The 22656-nt window shown below is 47.2% G+C and overlaps 1 protein-coding gene across 1 annotated transcript in view; it reads right to left on the bottom strand.

Annotated features, from left to right (window-relative positions):
- The window catches only part of POLN (DNA polymerase nu), a 266632-nt gene that overhangs the window by 41660 nt on the left and 202316 nt on the right, over nucleotides 1-22656 (bottom strand). Inside the window, exon 18 of the mRNA XM_058301524.1 lies at nucleotides 13109-13191. Coding sequence (XP_058157507.1) covers nucleotides 13109-13191 — 83 coding nt within the window. The remainder of the gene's footprint in view (nucleotides 1-13108; nucleotides 13192-22656) is intronic.

The raw sequence follows: 22656 nt of genomic DNA, 5'->3' as shown, positions 1-22656 counted from the left end.
CTCATTCTATTTTCTGGTGACCAATATTCTAGGTATTGATTCCATGACTTTATACAATGTATTTAGTTCATAATAGCACAAACAGTATTTATATTTTTGTGTCTGGCTTGCTTCACTCAATGTAATGTCAGTATGGATTCAGGTTCACCCATACTGTCATATGCTTTGTCACTTCATTTCTTCTTACAGCTGCATAATATTCCACAAACACCACAGGTTTTTTATCCATCCATCGCTTAAGGGACACCTGGGTTGTTTTCCTCTTTTGGCAATTGTGAATAACACTGCTATGAACGATCGTTGTGCAGATATCTGTTCATGTCACTGTTCTCAGTTCTGGGTATATACCCAGTAGCAGTATTGGTGGGTCAAGTGGCAAATCTATATTCAACTTCTTTAGGAACTGCCGAACAGTCCTCTACAATGGCTGTACCATTCTACATTCCCACCAACAGTGAATAAGTGTTTCTATTTCTCCACATTCTTTTCAACACTTGAAGTTTTCTGTCTTTTTAATAGTGGCCATTCCGATAGGTGTGAAATGATACCTCATTGTAGTTTTGATTTGCATTTCTCTAATTGCTAGTGACATTGAAGATTTTTTCATGTGTGCTTTTGCCATTTGTATTTCTTCTTTGTACAAATGTCTACCCAAGTCTTTGGCCCATTCTTTAATTGGGCTGTTTGTCTTTTAATTGTTCAGTTGTAGGAGCTCTTTATATATCATGGATATTAAATCCTTATCAGATATATGATTTTCAAATATTTCCTCCCATTGAGTTGGCAGCCTTTTCACCCTTTTGAAAAAGTCCTTTGAAGTGCAAAAGTGTTTAATTTTGAGGAGGTTCCATTTACCTATTTTTTCTTTTGTAGCTCATGCTTTGGAGGTAAGATCCAAGAAACCACCACCTACTACAAGATCTAGAAGATGTCTCCCTACATTTTCTTCTAGTAGTTTTTTGGCCCTGGCTATTATAGTTAGGTCTTCGATTCATTTTGAGCTGATTCTTGTACAGGGAATGAGAAAGGGGTCCTCTTTCATTCTCTTGGTTATGGATAATGAGTTCTCCCAGCACCATTTGTTTAAGAGACTGTTTTGTCCCAGAAACATGGACTTCGCAGGCTTGTCAAAAACCATTTGGCAGTGGAGGTGAGGGTTTACTTCTGGACTCTCAATTCTATTCCACTGATCAATATGTCTATCTTTATGCCAATACCATGCTATTTTGACCATTGTAGCTTTGTAACATGTTTCAAGGTCAGGCAGTGGAAGTCCTCCCATATCGCTCTTCATTTTTAGGATTCTTCTGGCTATATGTATGCTCTTTCTGTTCCAAATAAATTCGGCAATTACATTTCTGTTTCTGTGAAGTAGGCTGTTGGAATTTTGATTGGTATTGCATTGAATCTATATATTAGTTTGGGTAGGATTGACATCATGGTATTTAATCTTCAATCTATGGACACAGAATATCTTTCAATTTGTTTAGGTCTTCTTGGATTTCTTTTATCATTGTTTTGTAGTTTTCTGAATATAGGTTCTGTACTTCTTGGTTAAACTGATTCCTAGGTATTTGAGTCTATTTGTTGCTACTGTAAGCAGAATTTCCCCCGATTTCTTTCGCAGATTATTCAAAACTGGGTATAGAAATATTACTGATTTTTGCATGTTGATCTTGTATCTGGCCACTTTGCAGAACTTTATTAGCTCAAGTAGCTTTGTTGTAAACATTTTGGAATTTTCTAAATATAAGATCATGTCATCTGGCATAGTGAGGGTTTTACTTCCTCTTTTCCTATTTGGATGCCTTTTATTTATTTATTTTTTGTCTAAATACTCTAGCTAGACCTTCTGTGACAAGGCTGAGCAACAGTGGTGACGTGGACATCCTTGTCTTGTTGCCAATCTTAAAGGGAAAGCTTCCAGCCTTTCCCCATTGAGTAGGATATTAGTGTGAGTTTTTCATATTAGCCCTTTATCATATTGAGGAACTTTCCTTCTATTTCTATCTTTTGAAGTGTTTTTCTCAAGAAAGGATGCTGCGCTTTGTTAAACGCCTTTTCTGTATCAATTAAGATGATCACATGGTTTTTTTCCCTTCAGTTTGTTAATGTGGTGTATTATGTTAATTGATTTTCTTATGTTGACCCACATTTGCATACCAGGAATAAAATCCACTTGGTCATGGTGTATAATTCTTTTGATATGCTGTTGGATTCTATTTGCAAGTATTTTGTTAAGAATTTTTACATCTATGTTCATAAGAGAGATTGCTTTGTAACATGCTTTTCTTGTAATAGCTTTATCTGGCTTTGGTATTAGGGTGATGTTGGCTTTATAGAAAGTGTTGGGTAATTTTCCCTCCTCTTCAATTTTTTGGAAGAGTTTAAACAGGATTGGTGTTAATTTTTCTCGAAATGCTTGACAGAATTCACGGGTGAAGTCATCTGGTCCTGGACTATTTTTTGTTGGGAGTTTTTTTTTTTTTAAGATGCATTTTTTATTTATTTCTCTCCCCTCACCCTCACCCCATCTGCTCTCTGTGTCCACTCGCTGTATGTTCTTTTTTGTTCGCTTGCATTCTTGTCAGCTGCACCAGGAATCTGCGTCTCTTTTTTTTATTTCTCTCTCCTTTCCCCTCCCCCACCCCACCCCAGTTGTCTGTTCTCTGTGTCTATTTGCTATGTGTTCTTTCTTTGTCCACTTCTGTTGCTGTCAGTGGCACAGGAATCTGTGTTTCTTTTCGTTGCGTTATTTTGTTGTGTCAGCTCTCCGTGTGGGCGGCACCATTCTTGGGCAGGCTGCACTTTCTTTCACGCTGGGCAGCTCTTCTCATGGGGCACACTCCTTGCGCGTGGGGCTCCCCTATGCGGGACACCCCTGCGTTGCAGGGCACTCCTTGCACGCATCAGCACTGCGCATGGACCAGCTCCACACGGATCAAGGAGGCCCTGGGTTTGAACCGCGGACCTCCCATGTGGTAGATGGACGCCCTAACCACCGGGCCAAGTCTGCTTCCCTGTGTCTCTTTTTGTTGCATCATCTTGCTGTGTGAGTTCTCCGTATGTGCGGTGCCATTCCTGGGCAGGTTGTGCTTTTTTCATGCAGGGAGGCTCTCCTTGAGGGGTGTACTCCTTGTGCATGGGGCTCCTGTATGTGGGGGACACCCCTGCATGGCACAGCACTCCTTGTGTGCATCAGCACTGCACGTGGGCCAGCTCACCACATGGGTCAGGAGCCCTGGGTTTGAACCCCGGACCTTCTATGTGGTAGACAGGAGGACAGTTGCTTGAGCCACATCCACTTCCCTGATTCAATCTCTTTAAATGTGATTTGTTTGTTGATTTTTTTGTAGAGTCAGTGTAGGCTGTTTGTGCATTTCTGGGAATTTGTCCATTTCATCTAGGTTGTCTAGTTTGTTGGTATATATTAATAAGTTCTCATAATATCCTCTTATGATCCATTTTACTTCTGTGGGGTCAGTTGTAACTTCTCCCTTTTCATTTCTGATTTTATTTATTTGCATCTTCTCTTTTTTTTTCTTGTTTGTTTGTCTAGCTAAGGCTTTGTCAATTTTATTGATCTTTTCAAAGAACCAGCTTTTGGTTTTGTTGATTTTCTCTATTTTTTCTTGTACTCAATTTCATTTATTTTGGCTCTATTGTTTATTCTTTCTTTCTTTCTGCTTGCTTTGGGATTGGTTTGTGTTCTTTTTCTAGTTTCTTTAGTTGTTCACTTAGATCTTTGATTTTAGCTCTTTCTTCACTTTAAATATAGACATTTAGGACAATAAATTTCCTCTCAGCACTGCATTACTGTATCCCATAAGTTCTGATAAGTTGTGTCCTTGTTTTCATTCGTCTCAATATATTTACTAATTTCTCTTACAATTTCTTCCTTGTCCCAATGATTGTTTAGGAGTGTGTTGTTTAGCCTCCACATATTTGCAAATTTCCCCCTTTCCCATCTATTATTGATTTCAATTTCATTCCATTATGATCTGAGAAGGTGCTTTGTATGATTTCAATTTTTTAATATTTATTGAGAACTGCCTTGTGACCCAACATATGGTCTATACTTGAGAGCACTTGGGAAGAATATATAAGCCGCTGATTTGAGATGCAAAGTTCTGTATATGTTTGTTAGGTGTAACTTGTTTAACATACTGTTCAAATTCTCTGTTTCCTTGTTGATCTTCTGTCTAGTTGTTCTATCTAATGATGTGAATAGTATGTTGAAGTCTCTAACTATTATTATAGAGATATTCATTTCTTCCTTCAGTTTTGCCAGAGTTTGCCACATGTATTTTGGCACAAACTGGTTAGGTGCATAGATATTTATGACTGTTATATCTTCCTGGTGGATTATCCCTTTTATTAATATATAATGGACTTTTGTATAGCTCATAATTTTTTTTTTTACATTTAAAGTCTGTTTTGTCTGAAATTACTATAGCTATACCTGCTCTTTTTTGGTTACTGTTTGTGTGGAGCATCCTTTTCCAATCTTTTACTTTCAGCCAGTTTGTAACCCTGGTTCTAAGGTGAGTCTTTTGTAAGCAGCATATGGATGGCTCATGTATTTTAATCCATTCTGTCAACCCATATCTTTTGATTGGGGAGTTTAATCCATTCCCATTCAATGATATTACTATAGATGTGTTATTTTACTTCCAGCTTTTTATTCTTTGACTTTCGTATGTCATATCCTATTTTCTTCTTATTTTTACTCTTCTGGTTATCCTTTCTGCTAGTTTTGCCTTCTACCCTCTCCTCCAAACCTTTCTGTCTTTTTCTTTCATGCTGTAAAGCTCCCTTTAATGCTTCCTGAAAAGATGGATTCCATGGTTTCTGATGAGAGGTCAGCACTTAATCTTATTGAGGTTCCCTTCTATATGATGCTTTGCTTTTCTCTTGTCGCTTTTATTTTTATTTTTTTAAAGATTTATTTATTTATTTCTCTCCCCTTCCCCCCCATCCTGGTTGTCTGTTCTCTGTGTCTATTTGCTGCGTCTTCTTTGTCTGCTTCTGCTGTCAGCAGCATGGGAATCTGTGTTTCTTTTCTTTTTTTTTTTTAGATTTATTTATATTTATTTCTCTCCCCTTCCCCCCTACCCCCCCCGCCCCCAGTTGTCTGCTCTCTGTGTCCATTCACTGTGTGTTCTTCTTTATCCGCTTCTGTCCTTAGCAGCAGCACCAGGAATCTGTGTTTCTTTTTGCTGCATCATCTTGCTGTGTCAGCTCTCCATGTGTGTGGCACCATTCCTGGGCAGGCTGCACTTTCTTTGATGCTGGGCGGCTCCCCTTACGGGGTGCACTCCTTGTGCATGGGGCTACCCTACGTGGGGACAACCCTACGTGGCACGGCACTCCTTGCGCGCATCAGCACTGCGCATGGGCCAGCGGCCAGCTGCACACAGGTCAAGGAGGCCCAGGGTTTGAACCGCGGACCTCCCATGTGGTAGGCGGACGCCCTAACCACTGGGCCAAGTCTGCTTCCCTCTGTGTTTCTTTTTGTTGCGTCATCTTGTTGTGTCACTTCTCTGTGTGTGTGGCACCATTCCTGGGCAGGCTGCACTTTCTTTTGCACTGGGCGGCTCTCCTTACGGGGCGCACTCCTTGCGCGTGGGGCTCCCCTACACGGGGGACACCCCTGTATGGCATGGCACTCCTTGTGCGCATCAGCACTGTGCATGGGCCAGCTCCACACGGGTCAAGGAGGCCCAGGGTTTGAACTGTGGATCTCCCATGTGGTAGACAGATGCCCTAACTATTGGGCCAAATCCGCCGCCCTCTTGTTGCTTTTAGAATCCTCTCTTTATATCTGATACAGGTCATTCTGAAAAGTACGTTTCTTGGAGTAGGCCTATTTGTATTTATTCTGTGTGAGGTGTGTTGTCCTTTTTGGATATGATATTTATGTCTTCCATAAGGGTTGCAAAGTTTTCTGTCATTATTTCGTCAAATATTCTCTCTGCCCCTTTTCCATTCTCATCTTCTTCTGAGACACCTATAACACATATATTTCTATGCTTCATGTTGCTGTTCAAGTCTCTGAGACTGCAAAAATGTTTCCATTCTTTTCTCTTTCTGCTCTCCTGTTTTTTAACTTCAGGTGTTCTGTCCTTGATATCACCAATTCTGTCTTCAATCAATTTGAATCTGCTGTTACAAGCCTCTAATGTATTTTTAATCTCATCCATTGTGTCTTTCATTCCCATAAGCTCTGTTACTTTTCTTTGAAGGCTTTCAAATTGTTCTTTATGTTCACCCAGCTTCTTCTTAATATCCTTAATCTCTTTAGTCGTATTTTCCTTCAACTCTATGAACTGATTTAGGAGACTTGTGTGATTATCATTGATTGGTTGTCTTACATCCTGTATCTCATCAGGGTATTTGTTTTTTTCCTTTGACTGGGCCATATCTTCTTGTTTCTTAGTATGGCTTGTGTTTTTTTGCTGATGACTAGGTACCTGAATGTGTTAGTGAGTATACTCTGATGGCCAATTTCTTTCTCTTGCCTAGTACTTTTTTTTTCACAGATCTTCCTTGATTTTTTGGCTTGACTTATTAAGTCTTTAAAATTTCTGAGCTTAAATGATCAAAATCAGGCTAGGGACTCACTAATGGTATGCAGATTTTTCTCTCAGGAGTTTGGGATAAGAGAGATGCAAAAGCAGTTTTCCACACCGCAGTTTCCTCGCTGGCCAGCAGATGGAGCTCACTAATGAACTTTCCGCAGCGGTGTCTCTTTCAGCCATTACTTACCAGTGCTTCTGGTCTGGCCAGAACCAAGATTCAAAGTGGGCTCTGGTGGCTAAATTCCCTGTAGAGAAACCACTCTCCTCCCTCTGACGCACCCTCCCTCTTCCCAGGGAGGAAGATGCCTGTTCCCCTCCCAGTTGGCTGCAGAGAGTGCAGGCTGAGTGCAGGGTGGGGGCTGAGGGCTATTCCCAGCCACCGCGAGGGTTTAGTAACGCTCAGTTGTCACTTTGGGTTCTTTGTCTCTCTGTTGCTTGCCCTCCTGAGGGTTGGTTGTGCAGCACTGTCCTCATCTGCTGACTCCCAAAGTAGGTCCCTTGAACAGCTTTTTGTCCTTTCTCCATTGTTTTTGTGAGAGAGTTCAGCTCTTGCCTCCTTACCTCAATGTCATCTTCCTAGAAGTCCTCTTTTCTTTATGTGGCTTCAATTTGTTATCTATTGTCCTTTACTTTCAACCTGCAGAAGCTCTCTTTAGAATCTCTTATAGGGCAGGGTTTTTGATGATGAATTCTTTCAAGCTTTTGTGTATCTGACAATGTCTTTATCTTTCCCTCATTTTTTTTTCTATGTTTTTTTTTAATTGATTTTGTAATAATATTACATTAAAAATATATATGTAAGGTCCCATTCAACCCCACCCCCCCACCCCACCTCTCCCCCCCACCCCCCAGCAACACTCGTTCCCATCATCATGACACATCCATTGGATTTGGTAAGTACATCTTTGGGCACCACTGCACCTCATAGTCAATGGTCCACATCATGGCCCATACTCTCCTCCATTCCATCCAGTGGGCCCTGTGAGGATTTACAATGTCCGGTGATTGCCTCTGAAGCACCATCCAGGGCAGCTCCATGTCCCAAAGACGCCTCCACCTCTCATCTCTTCCTGCCTTTCCCCATACCCATCAGCCACCATGTCCACTTTTCCCAATCCAATGCCACCTCTTCTATGTGGGCATCGGATTGGTTGTGTCCATTGCACCTCTATGTCAAGAGGAGGCTCAGATTCCACATGGATGTTGGATGCAATCCTCCCACTTTCAGTTGTAATCACTCTAGGCTCCATGGTGTGGTGGTTGTCCTTCTTCAACTCCATCTTAGCTGAGTGTGGTAAGTCCAATAAATCAGATTGTAGGTGCTGGAGTCTGTTGAGGTTCAGGACCTGGCTATCACATTGTCAGTCCAGAGATTCAAATCCCCTAAATATATCTTAAACCCCAACATTAACTGCACCTCCAGCACATTAGCATGAAAGTCTTATGAAGGAAGATCCCATCTGAGTCCAGATTCATCACACATAAACACCAGTTCCAAAAAGGGGCCATCTGACCTGGTAGTTAACCCCATCGGCCATGACCATAATTCCCATGGGTCTCTTTAGCCCTCGAAGGAACCGATATCTGGGGGTTGTATCTGCTTTATCTGTCTCTCTGACTCTGCTCAGTTGTGCATGAGGGCAATCCTTCTGCCAGCCTCCAGACTCTTTTTTAGAAACTCGTAGCCATATAAACTCATTTCTCTTTTCCATTTCCCCCTTACTTTAGGTCAAACAGCATTTTAAAGTCATGTTATTTTATGTAGACAGGGATATTCTGCTGATCCACGTTGAACCTTCCGTATAAGGTCATTTTCCAGTTGCATCATCAGTTGGTAGTTGATAGTGGTCCCTCGGTGCCAGGGAGGCTCATCCCCGTTTCCCTCATTTTTGAAAGTCAGATTTGCTGGATATAGAATTTTTGGTTGGCAATTTTTTGTTTTCAGAACTTTAAATATGTCATCCCACTGCCTTCCTGCCTCCAAGGTTTCCAATGAGTAAACAGCACTTAATCTTACTGAAGCTCTTTTGTACATAATACATTGATTCTTTCTAGTGGCTTCTCTCTTTATCTTTGGCATTTGACAGTTTGATTATATATTTCAGTGTGGGTCTATTTGGGCTTATTCAATTTGGAGTTCATTGTGCATGTACCTACACATTGGATATATATGTTCATGCTTTTCATTAACTTTGGGAAGTTTTCAGCCATTAGTGCTTTGAATATTCTCTTGGCCCCTTTCTCTCTTCTCCTTCTGGGACTCCCACAAAATGCATATTGGTATATTTAATGGTGTCCCACAGGTTCCTCAAGCTCTGTTCACTTTTCTTTCTTCTTTCTGCTTCTCAGACTGGATGATTTCAATGGCCTTATTTTTAAGTTCACAGATTCTTTCTTTTGCCAGCTCCAATGTGCACTTGAATCCCTCTGAGGAATTTTTAATTTCTGTTACTGTGGTCTTCAGCTCTGTTTGGTCTGTTTTATAATTTCCATCTCTCTATTTATACTCTCTTTGTGTTCATCTGTTGTTTTCCTGATTTACTTTAGTTCTCCGTCCATATTTTCTTTTAGTTCTTGAAGCATATTTAGGACCATTTTAAAAAGTCTTTATCTTGTACGTCTCAGGTCTGATTCCCCTCACTGATGGTTTCTAATGCCTTAATGTCTTCTTTGCCTGGGTCTTCACTCCTTGTTTCTCTGTATGTTTTGTAATCTTTGTTGAAATTTGGGCATTTGGGCATTTTAACATGTTATCACTGGAATTTAGACTCTGAGGAGTCTATTCCTTAAGCTCGTATCCAGTTAGTGTTATGACAGAACTTTCCTTGAATGCAAAAAGCAAAGGAAAAAAAAAGAAAACAACTTTCCCAGGCCTTGCAGATGGACACATGTGTGTGTGCTCCTTAGGGCTGAGCCATATAAATTTAGAAAACAGCTTGAGACCAAAGTGTATGGACCTCCCTGATCCTTTCTTTGAACACTTCATATCTTTGACATGCATGTGTGGTTCTAGAAATTCCTTCATTTATACAGATACAAATGTCCCCTCTTCCCTAGGAAAGTCTTCTCATGGTCTTGGGCACTGGACTGTATGCCCCCAGCCAGCGGTCCTGACTCTCTACCCCCGTGCAGGTCAGGGCCCGCCTCTGGGCCCCGTGGTGCCCCGCAACACTCCTACATGTGTCCTCATCACACAGTGGTGTAGCCTCAGGCTTACTCGTGGGTCTCTTTTGATAGATTCAAGTTCCTTGGGAGCAGGAACTGGGCCTTCTTAGGGTTCAGAATGGAGCCTGGCATATAGCAAATACTCAATAAATGCTTGCTGATTAAATGATTGGATGTGGAAGCCAACTTAAGAAGGTCAAATAATTAGAGAAGAATCAAGTGCCAAGTGGATTCTAGGAGACACAGGGCTTGGAGCAAGAAAGGAGGAGTAAGAGGCTCCTTCCTGGGGGAGGCAGATTCCCGACGCGCCCATCAGCGGCCACGAGCAGGGTCTTGGGTGGGGAGGTGTATCATTTGTTGGAAGATGTCTGCGCTTAGTTGGCTGAGGTCCGGGCTGGGAACCAATGAGCTGGCCCTCAGGTAACTGCTGCTCTGTAGCTCCATGTGCTGGCCCCTCTTCCTGGAAGGGAAGGGCAGATCCAGCCCTGGAGAGGCTCCTAAACGCCAGATGAGTGAGTCTGAGGGTGGCACGGGGCCCAGGCCTGCCCATGGACACAGGGGACCAAGCTCACAGACATGGCAGCCCTTTGAGCATTTTCTCTCATTTCATAGTCCTGCTGCTGCCTCTACTGTCATTTGTCACAGTCCGTGCAACTACCATGTCAACAAAGCACCTTAAAACTTCGTAGAAAGGTGGCTCCAAGCCCCTAGCATTCACATAGCAGCTTCCAGACCCTTCAGTGATGTGCTTACACAAATATCTCTCATTGCAACTCAATCGAAAATCAGCTTGCCCAAAGCCCCTCTACTGCATTTCCAGAGGGTTGCATGACAGCCAGGAGAAGTGACGAGTTCACATGGCTGTGCAGCCCCAGCTCATTTGGTTCTGATGAGGCTCTGGGTGCAAACACAAGGAAAAGAGCGACTTAGCCCCTGAGCCGACACCAGCAGATACACCATAATTCTGGCTGTCAAGCTGGAACAACAGAGACAAGGCTTAGGGTGGGAACCTCTGTGTTACTGTCAGGGCTAAAAGCAACAAAATTACCCTTTTCACAAGCGTCAAGGCTAATGACTCACTGCTTATTTACAAAGTGTAGCTTTTTCCTCTCCCCCAAAAAAGTTAAACCCCCCAGAAGGTGCCAAAGAGACTAAAAGAGGTATCTGTGGGAAGAGGGGCAATTCCACCCTCCTTGTCTGACCCTGCGGGCCCCACAGAGCAGAGCCTCCCACGCCGCAGGCGCTCAGCTGATCTGGGGGGAAGGTGCCAGGCGGCTCACTCACCTGGAGAACGGTTACTGAAGCACTACCTACTTGAAATAGGTCCCAGACAGGGAGCCAGATGACCGAGAAGCGAGTCAGCCACATGCCGGGTATTGCCCCAACTGTACAAGACAGCGGTCACTTCCACCCCAGGCAGAGGGCCTGGCTGCCTGCTCAGGAGGGCCGGCAACATTCTCCCTATGGAGCCGGGGCCGAGGTCGGCAGCACGTGATTCTGAAGGACACGTGACTTCAAGGCCTCCTATGATCTGGCAGAACGCTGTCCCCCAAGCTGGAGGCCTGGGAGGGTACAGGGCACAGCAGAGAGGAAGCAGAGGGGAGGAAAGGGACCAAGGAACTCAGAGAAGAATCAGTCCAATGTCGTGCCACCACCACTCACTGCATTTAGTGCTTCAAAACCAAGTATCTTAGACTATTTCCCAAAATCTGTATACACAAAATATTTGCAAAAGCAGAGATGAGAGACTACCAAGTTCATTTACTTGTTGAAAAAATACTTATCAGGTGTCTACTCTATGCCAGGCAGTGAGCAAAAGAGACAAGCATCCTGCCTTCAGGAAGCTCACATCTGAGTGGGGAAATGAGACCGGGACGGCCGAGTCAGCAGAGCAGAGCATGTCGGAGTGGACAGGGCTCTGGGGGAGAAGAGCAGGAAAGGGGCAGGCTGCTGTGGGAGGTGGGAAAGGTGTTGTCTTTGTAAGGTGGGTGCGGCAGGCAGGCTCCAGAGGCGGCCGAGACCCCCAGCTCCCGTGTGCCTGCCCTTGTGTGTGGGCAGCACCCGTGACTGGCTTCCAAGCAGTGTAACAGGGCACAGGGGCTGGGGCTACACGGTTATGCGATGGCGTCAGTGAGCCTGCAGCCCATCTTGCTGGCGCCTCCCACTGCCTTGCCGCCCTGGGAGGCTGCCCTTGGGGGCCCACGTGGTATGCTGCAGCGGGCAGCCCCAGCCATGCCAGGAGGGAGCCCGCAGAGGCCCAGCACTTGCGCCGAGGCTCCTGGCCCACAGAACTGGGAGGTCACACACACATGCTGCCTTAAGATGCTACGTCCATTGGCCCAGTGGATGGAGCATCCACCTACCACATGGGAGGTCCACGGTTCAAACCCAGGGCCTCCTGACCCGTGTGGAGCTGGCCCATGCGCAGTGCTGATGTGCGCAAGGAGTGCCCTGCCACGCAGGGGTGTCCCCCGCGTAGGGGAGCCCCATGCGCAAGGAGTGCACCCCCTGAGGAGAGCCGCCCAGAGCAAAAGGAAGTGCAGCCTGCCCAGGAATGGCACTGCACACATGGAGAGCTGACACAGCAAGATGACGCAACAAAAAGAGACACAGATTCCCGTGCCACTGACAACAACAGAAGCGGGCAAAGAAGACACAGCAAATAGACACAGAGAACAGACAACCAGGGTGGGGAGGGGAAAGGGGAGAGAAATAAATAAATAAATAAATCTTTTAAAAAAAGATGCTACGTCTGGAATTTGTCACAGAGCAATGATAACTAACACAGTGGTCAAGGAAGGCTGAGAATGGGACATATGTGCAAAGACCTGAAAGAGATAAGGGGCGAGCCATGTGGACACATGGGGAAGGTGGTCAGGCAGGGGGCAGGCTGCAGGGGAACCAGGTGCCCACACCTCCGGCCTGCACCACTCGCTGGTGTAGCCCCCCTCTCCCAGCCCGAGGCTGGCTCTGGGGTCTGGGGGGCTCCCCGTGGTGTGTGCCAGCTGGGTGAGCACTGTGAGATGGGTGTGTGTGGAAAGGACACGAGTCAAACTAGAGGCCTTCTCCAGTTGCAACGTGAATTTAAAAACAGGCTGTGTGGGGGTGTGGGGGTGTGGGTGAGGGTCCTGCTGGGGGTTTCAAAGCACAGCAGTGGGTGTCAGGGTGGAGCCTGCACCTCAGCTTCCCCAGACCCCGGTCCTGCCCCTCTGGGCCCCCGTGCTCTCACGGAGAAGGCCACCGTGGTGGGTGGCAGCGTCTGGGCATGCCAGTGTCCCTGAAGTGACCGTCAGCACCACATAGGACACCTGCCCAGTGAGTACTCCTGGTCCCCGTGGCACGCCTCAGTGGTCAGCACCTACCTGCCCCGTAGACTGCCGCGTACACCACCTTCTTGGTCTGCTCCCTGTCTGCGCGCGTCACGTGGCCCAAGGGAACGTTCTTCCTGTGAGGGGGAAGACGGAGGGTGTCAGGCAGCTTGGCCAGGCGGGCCCAGGTGGCAGGACTGGCCATGCTCTCAGGGGCCAGGCAGCCCGTCTCGCCTCCCCAAACGGAGAGGCCAGTGGGACCTGTCTTGCGGCCACAGCCCTCAGCTGAGACACTGGAGAGGCCCAGGAGCTGGAGGGCTCCTGGCCGCCCACAGGCCACTCCTCATGGAGCACTGGGCACGGGTGCAGGGAGTCCACGCCCCTCCTGCCTACTGCTGGCCCCGATGCCAGGCTCCCCAGGGCTCGCTGGGCCTCCAGCTAGTGCTGCCCTCCCTGGCCAGCTACTGAGCCTCTCAGGGCTGCACTTTCCTCACCTGCAAGGAGGGGCTGCTGTGAGGGCCAAGTGGCCTGCCGAGGCCAGCACTGGCATGGCCCCATGCAGGCACAGCCTATGCCCGAGGGCAGCCGTCCAAGGGGCCTGCTGGGGCTGTGTCCAGAGGGTGTGTGTGCAGCCCAGCAGCCCAGCCAGGAGGGCCAGCCTCCCGCCAGCTCCTGCAGGAGCCAGCCCGACCCCGGGCCTCGGCAGCACCCAGACCACATTCGTCCCTGGTGGCCTCTGGCCAGCGCGGGGGCTCCTGTGCAGGATTGTCCTCGATGTCCCTGGGAGGACGTTCTGGGGTGTTTGTTTATGCAGCTTCCAGGCTTACACCCCCCACAAAGGCAAAGAGCCTGGACTTTACAGCTGGCAGGGCCCTCGGAAACCTCCTGGGGCAGTGCCTGCTCCTGTGCACGCCTGACAAAGGGAGTCTGGGGGGTGCAGTCATCAGCAGGGGGAAAGGCTGTGGCTGCAGGAGCGAGCGTTGGGCCTCCCCCTCTCAGGGCTCTGCCCTGAGGGCTCACGGGAGACTCTCCTGCTGACATCCTGAGGCTCTGAGAGGCAGCTCTGCGGGCAGCCTGCCCTTGGGTCCTGGGCGCTTCCCTGGCAAGCCCAGGTCATGGCCACTGCCTCTGAAATCTAAACAGAGCATCTCCCACTGTCTTGCCCTGGGGTCTGCACTGTCTGGCTTCCCGTGCTCCACATATCGCTAGCATAGTTCTTGGACACAGAAGAATTAATTACTTGAACATAAGCCAGTGATTATTCAACTGTAAGGGAAATTCAGGAAGAGTGGCAACCACTGCTCAGGGGCCACCGAAGGGAGAAAGTTCCAGTCTTCGGACTTTCTGGAGGCTTACCGCCTGCCAGGTGCTGCTTGTATGTAGTGCAAAAACCCACATCTGTTCTATAGGAGAGGAAACTATGACACACGGGTTTGAACCCTGGACCCTCACTCCAGAGCCCACGCTCTTCCCATGATGCTGTGAAGACCATGGGACATGCTCACTTTGCAGGGAGGCTGCTGGCACTCCTCAAGCCCCCTGGTGCCCTGGAGGCCAGCCAGCTGGGCCCAGAGCTGTCCTCTCACCAAGGCAAAGAGGAGACTCTGAGGATGAGGAGAGACCGCTCTCTTGTTTGTCAAGGTTTGCTGGGTGGTAATATTACATAACTCCAAAGGTAATTTTGGCAGACTGCATTTTATGCAGTGGGAGAACACTAGGTAAGATGATGCTCACCTGAAGGAACCTGGAAAGAGGTGATGCACCTGGGGACTGCTGAGCTTTAGTTAAAGAGGTTGGAAAACCGAGTGATAGCAGCTTGTGTTGGCTGCATTTGACAAGGCATGACGAGAAGCATGTCAGCTCAGACAACAGACTGCTGTACAAACCGACGTGAATTGGGATAGGCAGAGACCAGAAACCTGGTGTCTTGAAAGGGCTGGAAGAAATATTCTTCTCAACCCCAAAGAGTAAAAGATAAAATTGAAAAATGCTTTAGGGAACAAAACAGGATTAAAACTCAGCCTGGGGGGAAGCGGATGTGGCTCAACTGATAGAGCATCCGTCTATCATATGGAGGGTATGGGGTTCGATCCCCAGGGCCTCCTTCACCTGTGTGGAGCTGGCCCATGCACAGTGCTGATGCGCACAAGGAGTGCTGTGCCACGCAGGGGTGTCCCTGTGTAGGGGTGACCCAAGCACAAGGAGTGCACCCCACAAGGAGAGTCGCCCCATGTGAAAAAAGTGCAGCCTGCCCAGTAGTGGCACTGCACGCATGGAGAGCTGATGCAGCAAGATGACGCAACAAAAAAGAGAGAGTTTCCCAGTGCTACCAGATAATGCAGGCAGACGCAGAAGAACCCACAGCAAATGGACACAGAGAACAGACAACGGGGGATGAGGAGGAAGGGGAGAATAAAAAATAAATCTTTGAGAAAACAAAAAAACAAAAATCTCAGCCTGGGGAAGCCTCCCCAAGGCTGTTGATGGCCATCCCACCCACTGCTGAGTCTGAGAGGGCTGGAGCCTGCCGGGGACTGAGACAAGGTGTGCTCGCCAAAAGGCTGACAGGATCATGGACCTGCAAAGAGAAAAAGTCACCCACATTTCTTGTGCACCCAAAGCAATCCCTGGCCCAGACTAAAAGAGAGTTCAAACTGATGACATTGGCCGTGACGTCCCACAGTCAGGGAAAGGCAGAGAAGCCCCCATGCAGGAATGCTTTCCATGCCCTCAGAGACTGGGAAGGATGAGGGAAAAGGAAGGGCCTCTTGGGGTGGAGCCCAGCGCAAGGGCAGGATGGGAGCTGAGGTCAGGTCAAGGCCACTACCTGGGTAGACCAGATCACCCCAGGCAGGGAGTGCTCTGGGTTCCCTTCTCCCTGGTCAAATGAGAATGTCTATGTGGCTATCCAGGGCCCACTCCTCAACTGTACACTGAGGAGGCAGACAGCTTATTGCTTCAGATCTCTGGGTCAAGAGACAGTGTAAACACCTGATTTAGAGACCACCGTCCATCATCCTGAAGCAGAAACCAATAGCACTTGTGGATACTGATGGGCAAACTCTACAGAAAATTGTAGACCACAGACTCCAACAATAGCCCATGTCCAAGTGGAGTTCATTCCAGGAAAGCAAGGATAGTTCTATGTTAGGTCTAAGGAGAAAATTATATGATTATCTCCATAGGTGTTGAAAAAAAAGTTCACAAAACTGAATACCTATTCCTAACAGACAGGCTTGAGAAAATGGGAATGGCGGGATATTTCTTTAAAATGACAAAATATGTACTTCAAGCCTAACTCTAGCATCTTACTTAGTGGGGAAATACGAGAGGCATAGCCACCAAGATCAGGAACAAGGCAAGGATGCCTATCATCTCCACTACTATTTAACATGGTTCTGGAAGTATCGGCCAACACAATTAGATAAGAACAAATAATTAGAGAATAAGAATTAGAGAAGAAAAATAAAACTATATTAGTCAGGGCTCTCTAGGGAAACAGAACTGACAGGAGGTTTCTGTAAATAGAATGAGATTTTATGAAATTGTCTCATGTGACCGTGGGGATGCACAAGTCCAAATTCTGTAGGTCAGGCTGCAGACCAGGGGCTCTGAGGAAGATCCTTGAGGAGTTCCCCAGGAAACGCTGGCTGACTGAAGCAGAGATGGGAATTCTCTCTCTGAATGCTGAAATCACCACCCTTTTTAAGGTCTTCAACTGATTGGATGAGACATCACTCATTGCTGATGGCAATCTCCTTAGTTGATTGTAGATATAAACAGCCATCTTATGTAATCAACTCACTGATGATTAAAACCCTTGTATTACCCTTGTAATGCCCTTGTATTACAATTAGTTCAGCGTGTGCTTGACCAAACAACTGGGCACCATTACCTGCCTGAGTAGACACATTAGCTTATCACAGTCCACCCCTTGTCAACTTGGCAGTCACACACATCACCTTAAACCATACTTAGTCTCTAAATAAAAACAATAACACACAAACATATATATTTCTGCCTAGCTATATTGAATTGCCCTGCATACAACTGGAAACCCACTAAATCCTTCCAGAAGAGGGTGCAAGTCCTTGGGTAATATTCACTCTTATACTTGATACCCTTAAATATCATGGCATGAAATTAATACAACTTATGTCATATGATAAGGGGAAAGGTTAAGGAAGAAAACAAAGATATTCTTTTTATGTACATACACAAATATACTCATAACAAAACAAGGAAGAAATATCCATGACCATTATAGTTACCATTTCTGTAACTGGTTACATGGTCAAGGTTCATATTTATCACTACCTTCTTCCACTCCCTATTCCAATCATCCTTTACCCTCAGCAAGCACCTAAGCTGGTTATGGTTCTTTGCCCAGGGTGAGAGGGGTTACCCAAACTTTCATTCTTGAAGATTCTGGGCCATTGTGAGTCCTGCTCGGATTGGGTTGTTGCAATTTTCCATTGACTTTAACCACAGGTAGTACTTAATGATGCCCTAGGTGGTCTCCTGTATTCCAAACTCTTCTTTGCCTCCATGTGCAGGTACAGTCTATTTCCCCTTGATAGTCAGGATCAATCACCCTAGCCAGTACAGTAATTTCCTTCATTGTCTGTTGACTCAGACATAAGGAGCCCAAAGTGGCCAGGTGGCAGTCTTAACTTCCAGTTCAATGGAATCATTGTTGTGTCATCTGGTGGAAGCACTCCTCCTTTTGGAATCAAAAACTGTAGATCAGCAGAGCTTAAGATTGCAGGGACAGGAAGCAAAATTTTCCTAGTGGGTCACTACGGGTAATAGTGAATGGTGCTATTCCCATTTCCACCACTTGATTTCTTGACCCATGATCCTGGCTAAGGGAGAAACAGCATCACAGAGTGGACACTGATTTAGAGCATTCACAGCCTCCTGGAGAACAATGCCCCAGCCCTGCAAGGTAGTGCAACCTAGTTGGTGCTATGATTGAGACTTCAAAGGCCATTCCACTGTTCTATCAATGCAGCTGCTTCAGGATGATGGAGAACATGGCAAGATCAGTGAATTCCATGAGTATGTGCGCATTCCTGCACATCATTTGCTGTGAAATGGGTTCCCTGACCAGAAACAATGCCATGTGGAATACCATGGCAGTGGATAAGAAATTTGGTAAGTACACAGATGGTAGTTTTGGAAGAAGCATTGTGTGTAGGGAAGGCAAACCTGTATCTGGAGCATGTGTCTCTTCTAGTTAGAACAAACTGCTGCCACTTCGGTGATGGAAGTGGTCCAGTGTAATGAACCTGCCACCAGGCAGCAGGCTGATCACCTCAGGGAATGGTGCCACATTGGGGGCTGAGTGTGGGTCTCTGCTGCTGGCAGATTGAGCACTCAGCAGTGGCTGTAGCCAAGTCAGCCTTGGTGAGGGGAAGTTCATGTTGCTGAGCCCATGCATAACCTCCATCTCTACCACCATGGCCACTTTGTTTATGAGCCCATTGGGCAATGATAGAAATGACTGGGGAAAGAGGCTGAGTGCAAGCCACAGAGCGGGTCATCTTTTCCACTTGATTATTAAAATCTTCCTCTGCTGAAGTCACCCTCTGGTGAGCATTTACGTGGGACACATATTTTCTTTTTTTCTTTTTGCCCATTCAGAAAGGCCTATCTACATAGCTCTTCCCCAGACCTCTTTGTCATCAATTTTCCAATTATGTTCTCTCCAAATTCCTGACCGTCCAGCCAAACCACTGGCAACAGCCCATGAATCAGTGTACAAACAAAACTCCAGCCATTTTTCCTTCCAAGAAGAATGAACAAGGTGCACTGCTTGATGTTCTGCCCACTGGGAAGATCTGCCCTCACCACTGTCCTTAAGAGATATCCCAGAAAGGGGCTGCAGTGCTGCAGCTGCCCACTTTCAAGTGGTATCTGCATATCGTGCAGAACCATCTGTAAAAGAGGTCCAAGTTTTCTCTTCCTCAGTCAGCTGATTGTAAGGAACTCCCCAAGAGAACACAGCCGTGGGTGGAGAATGAGAAGGTAATGTGGCAGGAGTGGTGACCATGGCCATTTGGGCCACTTTCTTATATAACTTGTGCCTTTAGGACCGGCTCAAGCCCTATCTCATATATACCACTTCCACTTTATTATGGAGTGCTGCTGTGCACACCCAACTTTATGGTTAGGTGGATCAGACAGTACCCAGCTCATGACAGGCAATTTAGGTCTCCTGGTAACTTGATGGCCCATGGTTAAGCACTCAGTCTCTACTAAGGTACAGTAGTAGGACAAAAGCTGTTTCTCAAAAGGAGAGTAGTTATCTGCAGAGAATGGCAGGTCTTTGCTCCAAAATCCTAAGGGTCTTGCGGCGGTATGCTCGGTCGGTAGAGGTGGGGTCTGGCTGCGGACGAGGGGTCGGTCCAGCTCAGGACGAGGGGTCGGTCCCGCTTGGGATGAGGGATCGGTCCCGCTTGGGACGAGGGGTCGGTCCGGCAGCAGACGAGGGGTCGGTCTCACAGGGGTTGCACGGTTCGGCTGACGGGGTCGCCCGGCGAAGCCGGCGACGAAGGGGTCGCCCGGAGAAGCAGACGACGAACTGGGGACAAGGGAGGCCAGGCCCTTGTCGGGGGCTCTCAGGACTGGAGGGCGCACGGCAGAAGAACTACCGCGGAGACAAGGTAAACACACAAGTCCACTTTATTGAGGGAGAGGCAACAGTTTTATAGGGGCTGGGGAAGGCTGATTGGTCGAAGCCACGCCCTGTTCTGATTGGTTGCCGGGGAAAGGTCAGTGGGCGGTACTGGACGGGGGAGGGGTGGTGATTAGGGATTGGCTGTTGCTGTTGCTGGGGGAAGGGGCAGGGTTTAGTGATTGGTGGCTGCTGTTGCTAGGGTAGAGGGCAGACTGGAGTTTCCCGCCCACGCCTGGCTGTTGCTGCTGTCGGGGGGAGGGAAAAGGGCAGACTGGATTTTTCCGCCCTGCGCCTGCGCAGGGAGAAAGAAGAAGGGTGCCGCCCCACAAGGCATCGTGTGGCGCCAGGAGAAGGGTGCCGCCCCACAAGGCATCGTGTGGCACCATCCGGGAGGAGGGGTGGCCGCGGAAGCATGGCTGCCGAGAAGGGGAGACCCGAGGGCACTCTGCGCCCATGCCGAGTTCCCTTCAGGGGTGGCGGTGAGTCCGACCAGCCACCCTATTATGGGGGCAGCGGCTTGGAATTAGGCCTACCGCGGCCGCTCCCCTGCCAGACCAGCAAACCACACTTCAGCCCGAGGGGTGACCGCAGGGTCTGCTTACAGAGGCCTGCGAAAGGCTCCAGGTAGCATCTCTATTTGCCATTGACGCTTACAGTACAGCTGGATTTGCTGGATCATATGGTCGAAGTGTGAGTGCAGCTTGCACAGCAGCCTGGACCTGTTGCAGAGCCTCTTCTAGTCCCCATTCAAAACTAGCCGCTTTTCTGGTCACTCAGTAAATGGGTCAGAATAGCATACCCAAATGAGGAGTATGTTGCTTCCAAAATCTGAAGAGACCAACTAAGCATTGTGCCTCTTTTTGGTCATAGGAGGGGCCAGATGCAACAGTTTATTCTTCACTTTAAAAGGGATACCTCGACATGCTCCACACCATTGGACACTAGAAATTTCACTGAGGTGGAAGGCCCCTATATTTTAGTTGGATTCATCTCCCATTCTCTTTAATGCAAATGCCTTACCAATAAGTCTAGAGTCATTGCTACTTCTTGCTCTCTAGGTTCAATCTGCATGATACCATAAATATAATGGACCAGTGTGATGTCTTGTGGGAGGGAGAGATGATCAAGGTCCCTGAGGACCATATTATGACATAGGGCTGGAGATTTGATATACCCCTGAGGCAGGACAGTGTGGCAGTCTGATATTATTTATGAATTCCAAAAAGAGATAATGATTATGTTTGTAAACTGGTCTGTTCCTCTGGGTGTGATACCCCTTTGATTGTATTAAATTCAGAGGTTCACTTTTCCTTTATTAAATCAAGATTAGGGCTTTGATTCAACCATGTCATTAGGATGTGAAGGATTGAGTCCCCACTCCCTTTGTGGGCTAGTAAATGGAGATGTTCAATCAAGAACATGATAATAGGTACAGAGAAGAAGAACACAGAGGAAAAGAGAAAGCTCCATAGACACAGTAGGGGCCCTGGGAAGAGAGATGAGCCTGATAGTTTGCAGCTGAAGAGAACAGAGCAGCTGCAAAGCCCTGAGAGATGAGCCTTATGCCAGCCTACAGCTGAGATCAGAAGAAGCTGGGACCATGAAGCCTTAGGAGGAAGAGGAAGGCTGAGCCCTCACAGACATGGCCCACCATCTTGCTCCAACATATGGCAAATGACTCTGGGTGAGAAAGTACTTTTTATGGTACCTTGAGTTGGACTCTTTAGGGCCTTGTGACTGTAAGCTTCTACCCCATAAATACCCTTTATAAAAACCAACAGATTTCTGGTACTTTGCATCAGCACCCTTTGGCTGACTAATACAGACAGTGAAGGTATACTACTGGCCTTGCCAGCTGAAAGCAAACTGTTTTTGGTGGTCCTTGATACTGGCAATTGAGAAAAAAAGCATTTGCCAGGTCAGTACCAGGTACCAGGGGATATGTTGATTTGCTCAAGCAATGATACCACATCTAGAACAGCAGCTGCAGTTTGAATTACCGCCTGGTTAAGTTTATGATAATCCACTGTCATTTTCCAAGATCCATCTATTTTCTGCACAGGCCAAAGAGGAGAGTCGAATGGGGATCACCACCCCTGCATCCTTCAAATCCCTGATGGTGGCACTGATCTCTGCAATCCCTCCAGGAATTGGTATTGCTTTAGATTTACTATTTTGTTATGTAGGGGCAGTTCCAGTGGCTTCCATTTGGCCTTTCCCGACCCCAGTGTGGCTATTCTAAGACATCATAAGAGGAAGCAGTTGGTCTAGATGCCATAAAATTCTTTATCTCCTGTTCACTGACCTACTGACTCAAGGATAGGTGTGTATTAGTCAGTCAAAGGGGTGCTGATGCAAAATACCAGAATTTGGTTGGTTTTTATAAAGGGTATTTATTTGGGGTAGGAGCTTACAGATGCCAGGCCATAAGCATAAGTTACTTCCCTCATCAAAGTCTATTTTCACATGTTGAAGCAAGATGGCTGCTGGCATCTGCCAGGGTTCAGGCTTCGTGAGCTCCTCTGGGCTCAGCTCCTCTGTTTTCTCCACAAGGTCAGCTGTAGACTATGAGGTTCTCCAGACTTTGCCTCTCTCCACAAGGTCAGCTGTAGACTATCAGGTGAATGGCTGTGTCTCTCCCTGGGGTTTCTGCCATGTCTAAGGAGCTGTCTCTATTCTTCTGTGTTCTTCTCTTGGCTCAGGTCCTCTATTCCTGGGGCTGGCTTCTCTTTCCTCTGTGTACTTACTTCCTGGGGCTCCACCTTAAGGCTTCAGCATCAAACTCCAACATCAAAACTCCAACATCAGAAACCTTCAACTCTGTCCTTTGCCTTGCCTTTTATCTGTGAGTTCCCACCCACCAAGGGGTGGGGACTCAATGCCCTAATAACATGGTCCCATCAAAGCCCTAATTATAACT

The sequence above is a fragment of the Dasypus novemcinctus genome, chromosome 1, assembly GCF_030445035.2.
Source record: "Dasypus novemcinctus isolate mDasNov1 chromosome 1, mDasNov1.1.hap2, whole genome shotgun sequence".
In the NCBI taxonomy this organism is placed as follows: domain Eukaryota; kingdom Metazoa; phylum Chordata; class Mammalia; order Cingulata; family Dasypodidae; genus Dasypus; species Dasypus novemcinctus.
Note: the sequence above shows the minus strand (reverse complement) of the source record. Positions and strands in the feature narration are given on the sequence as shown.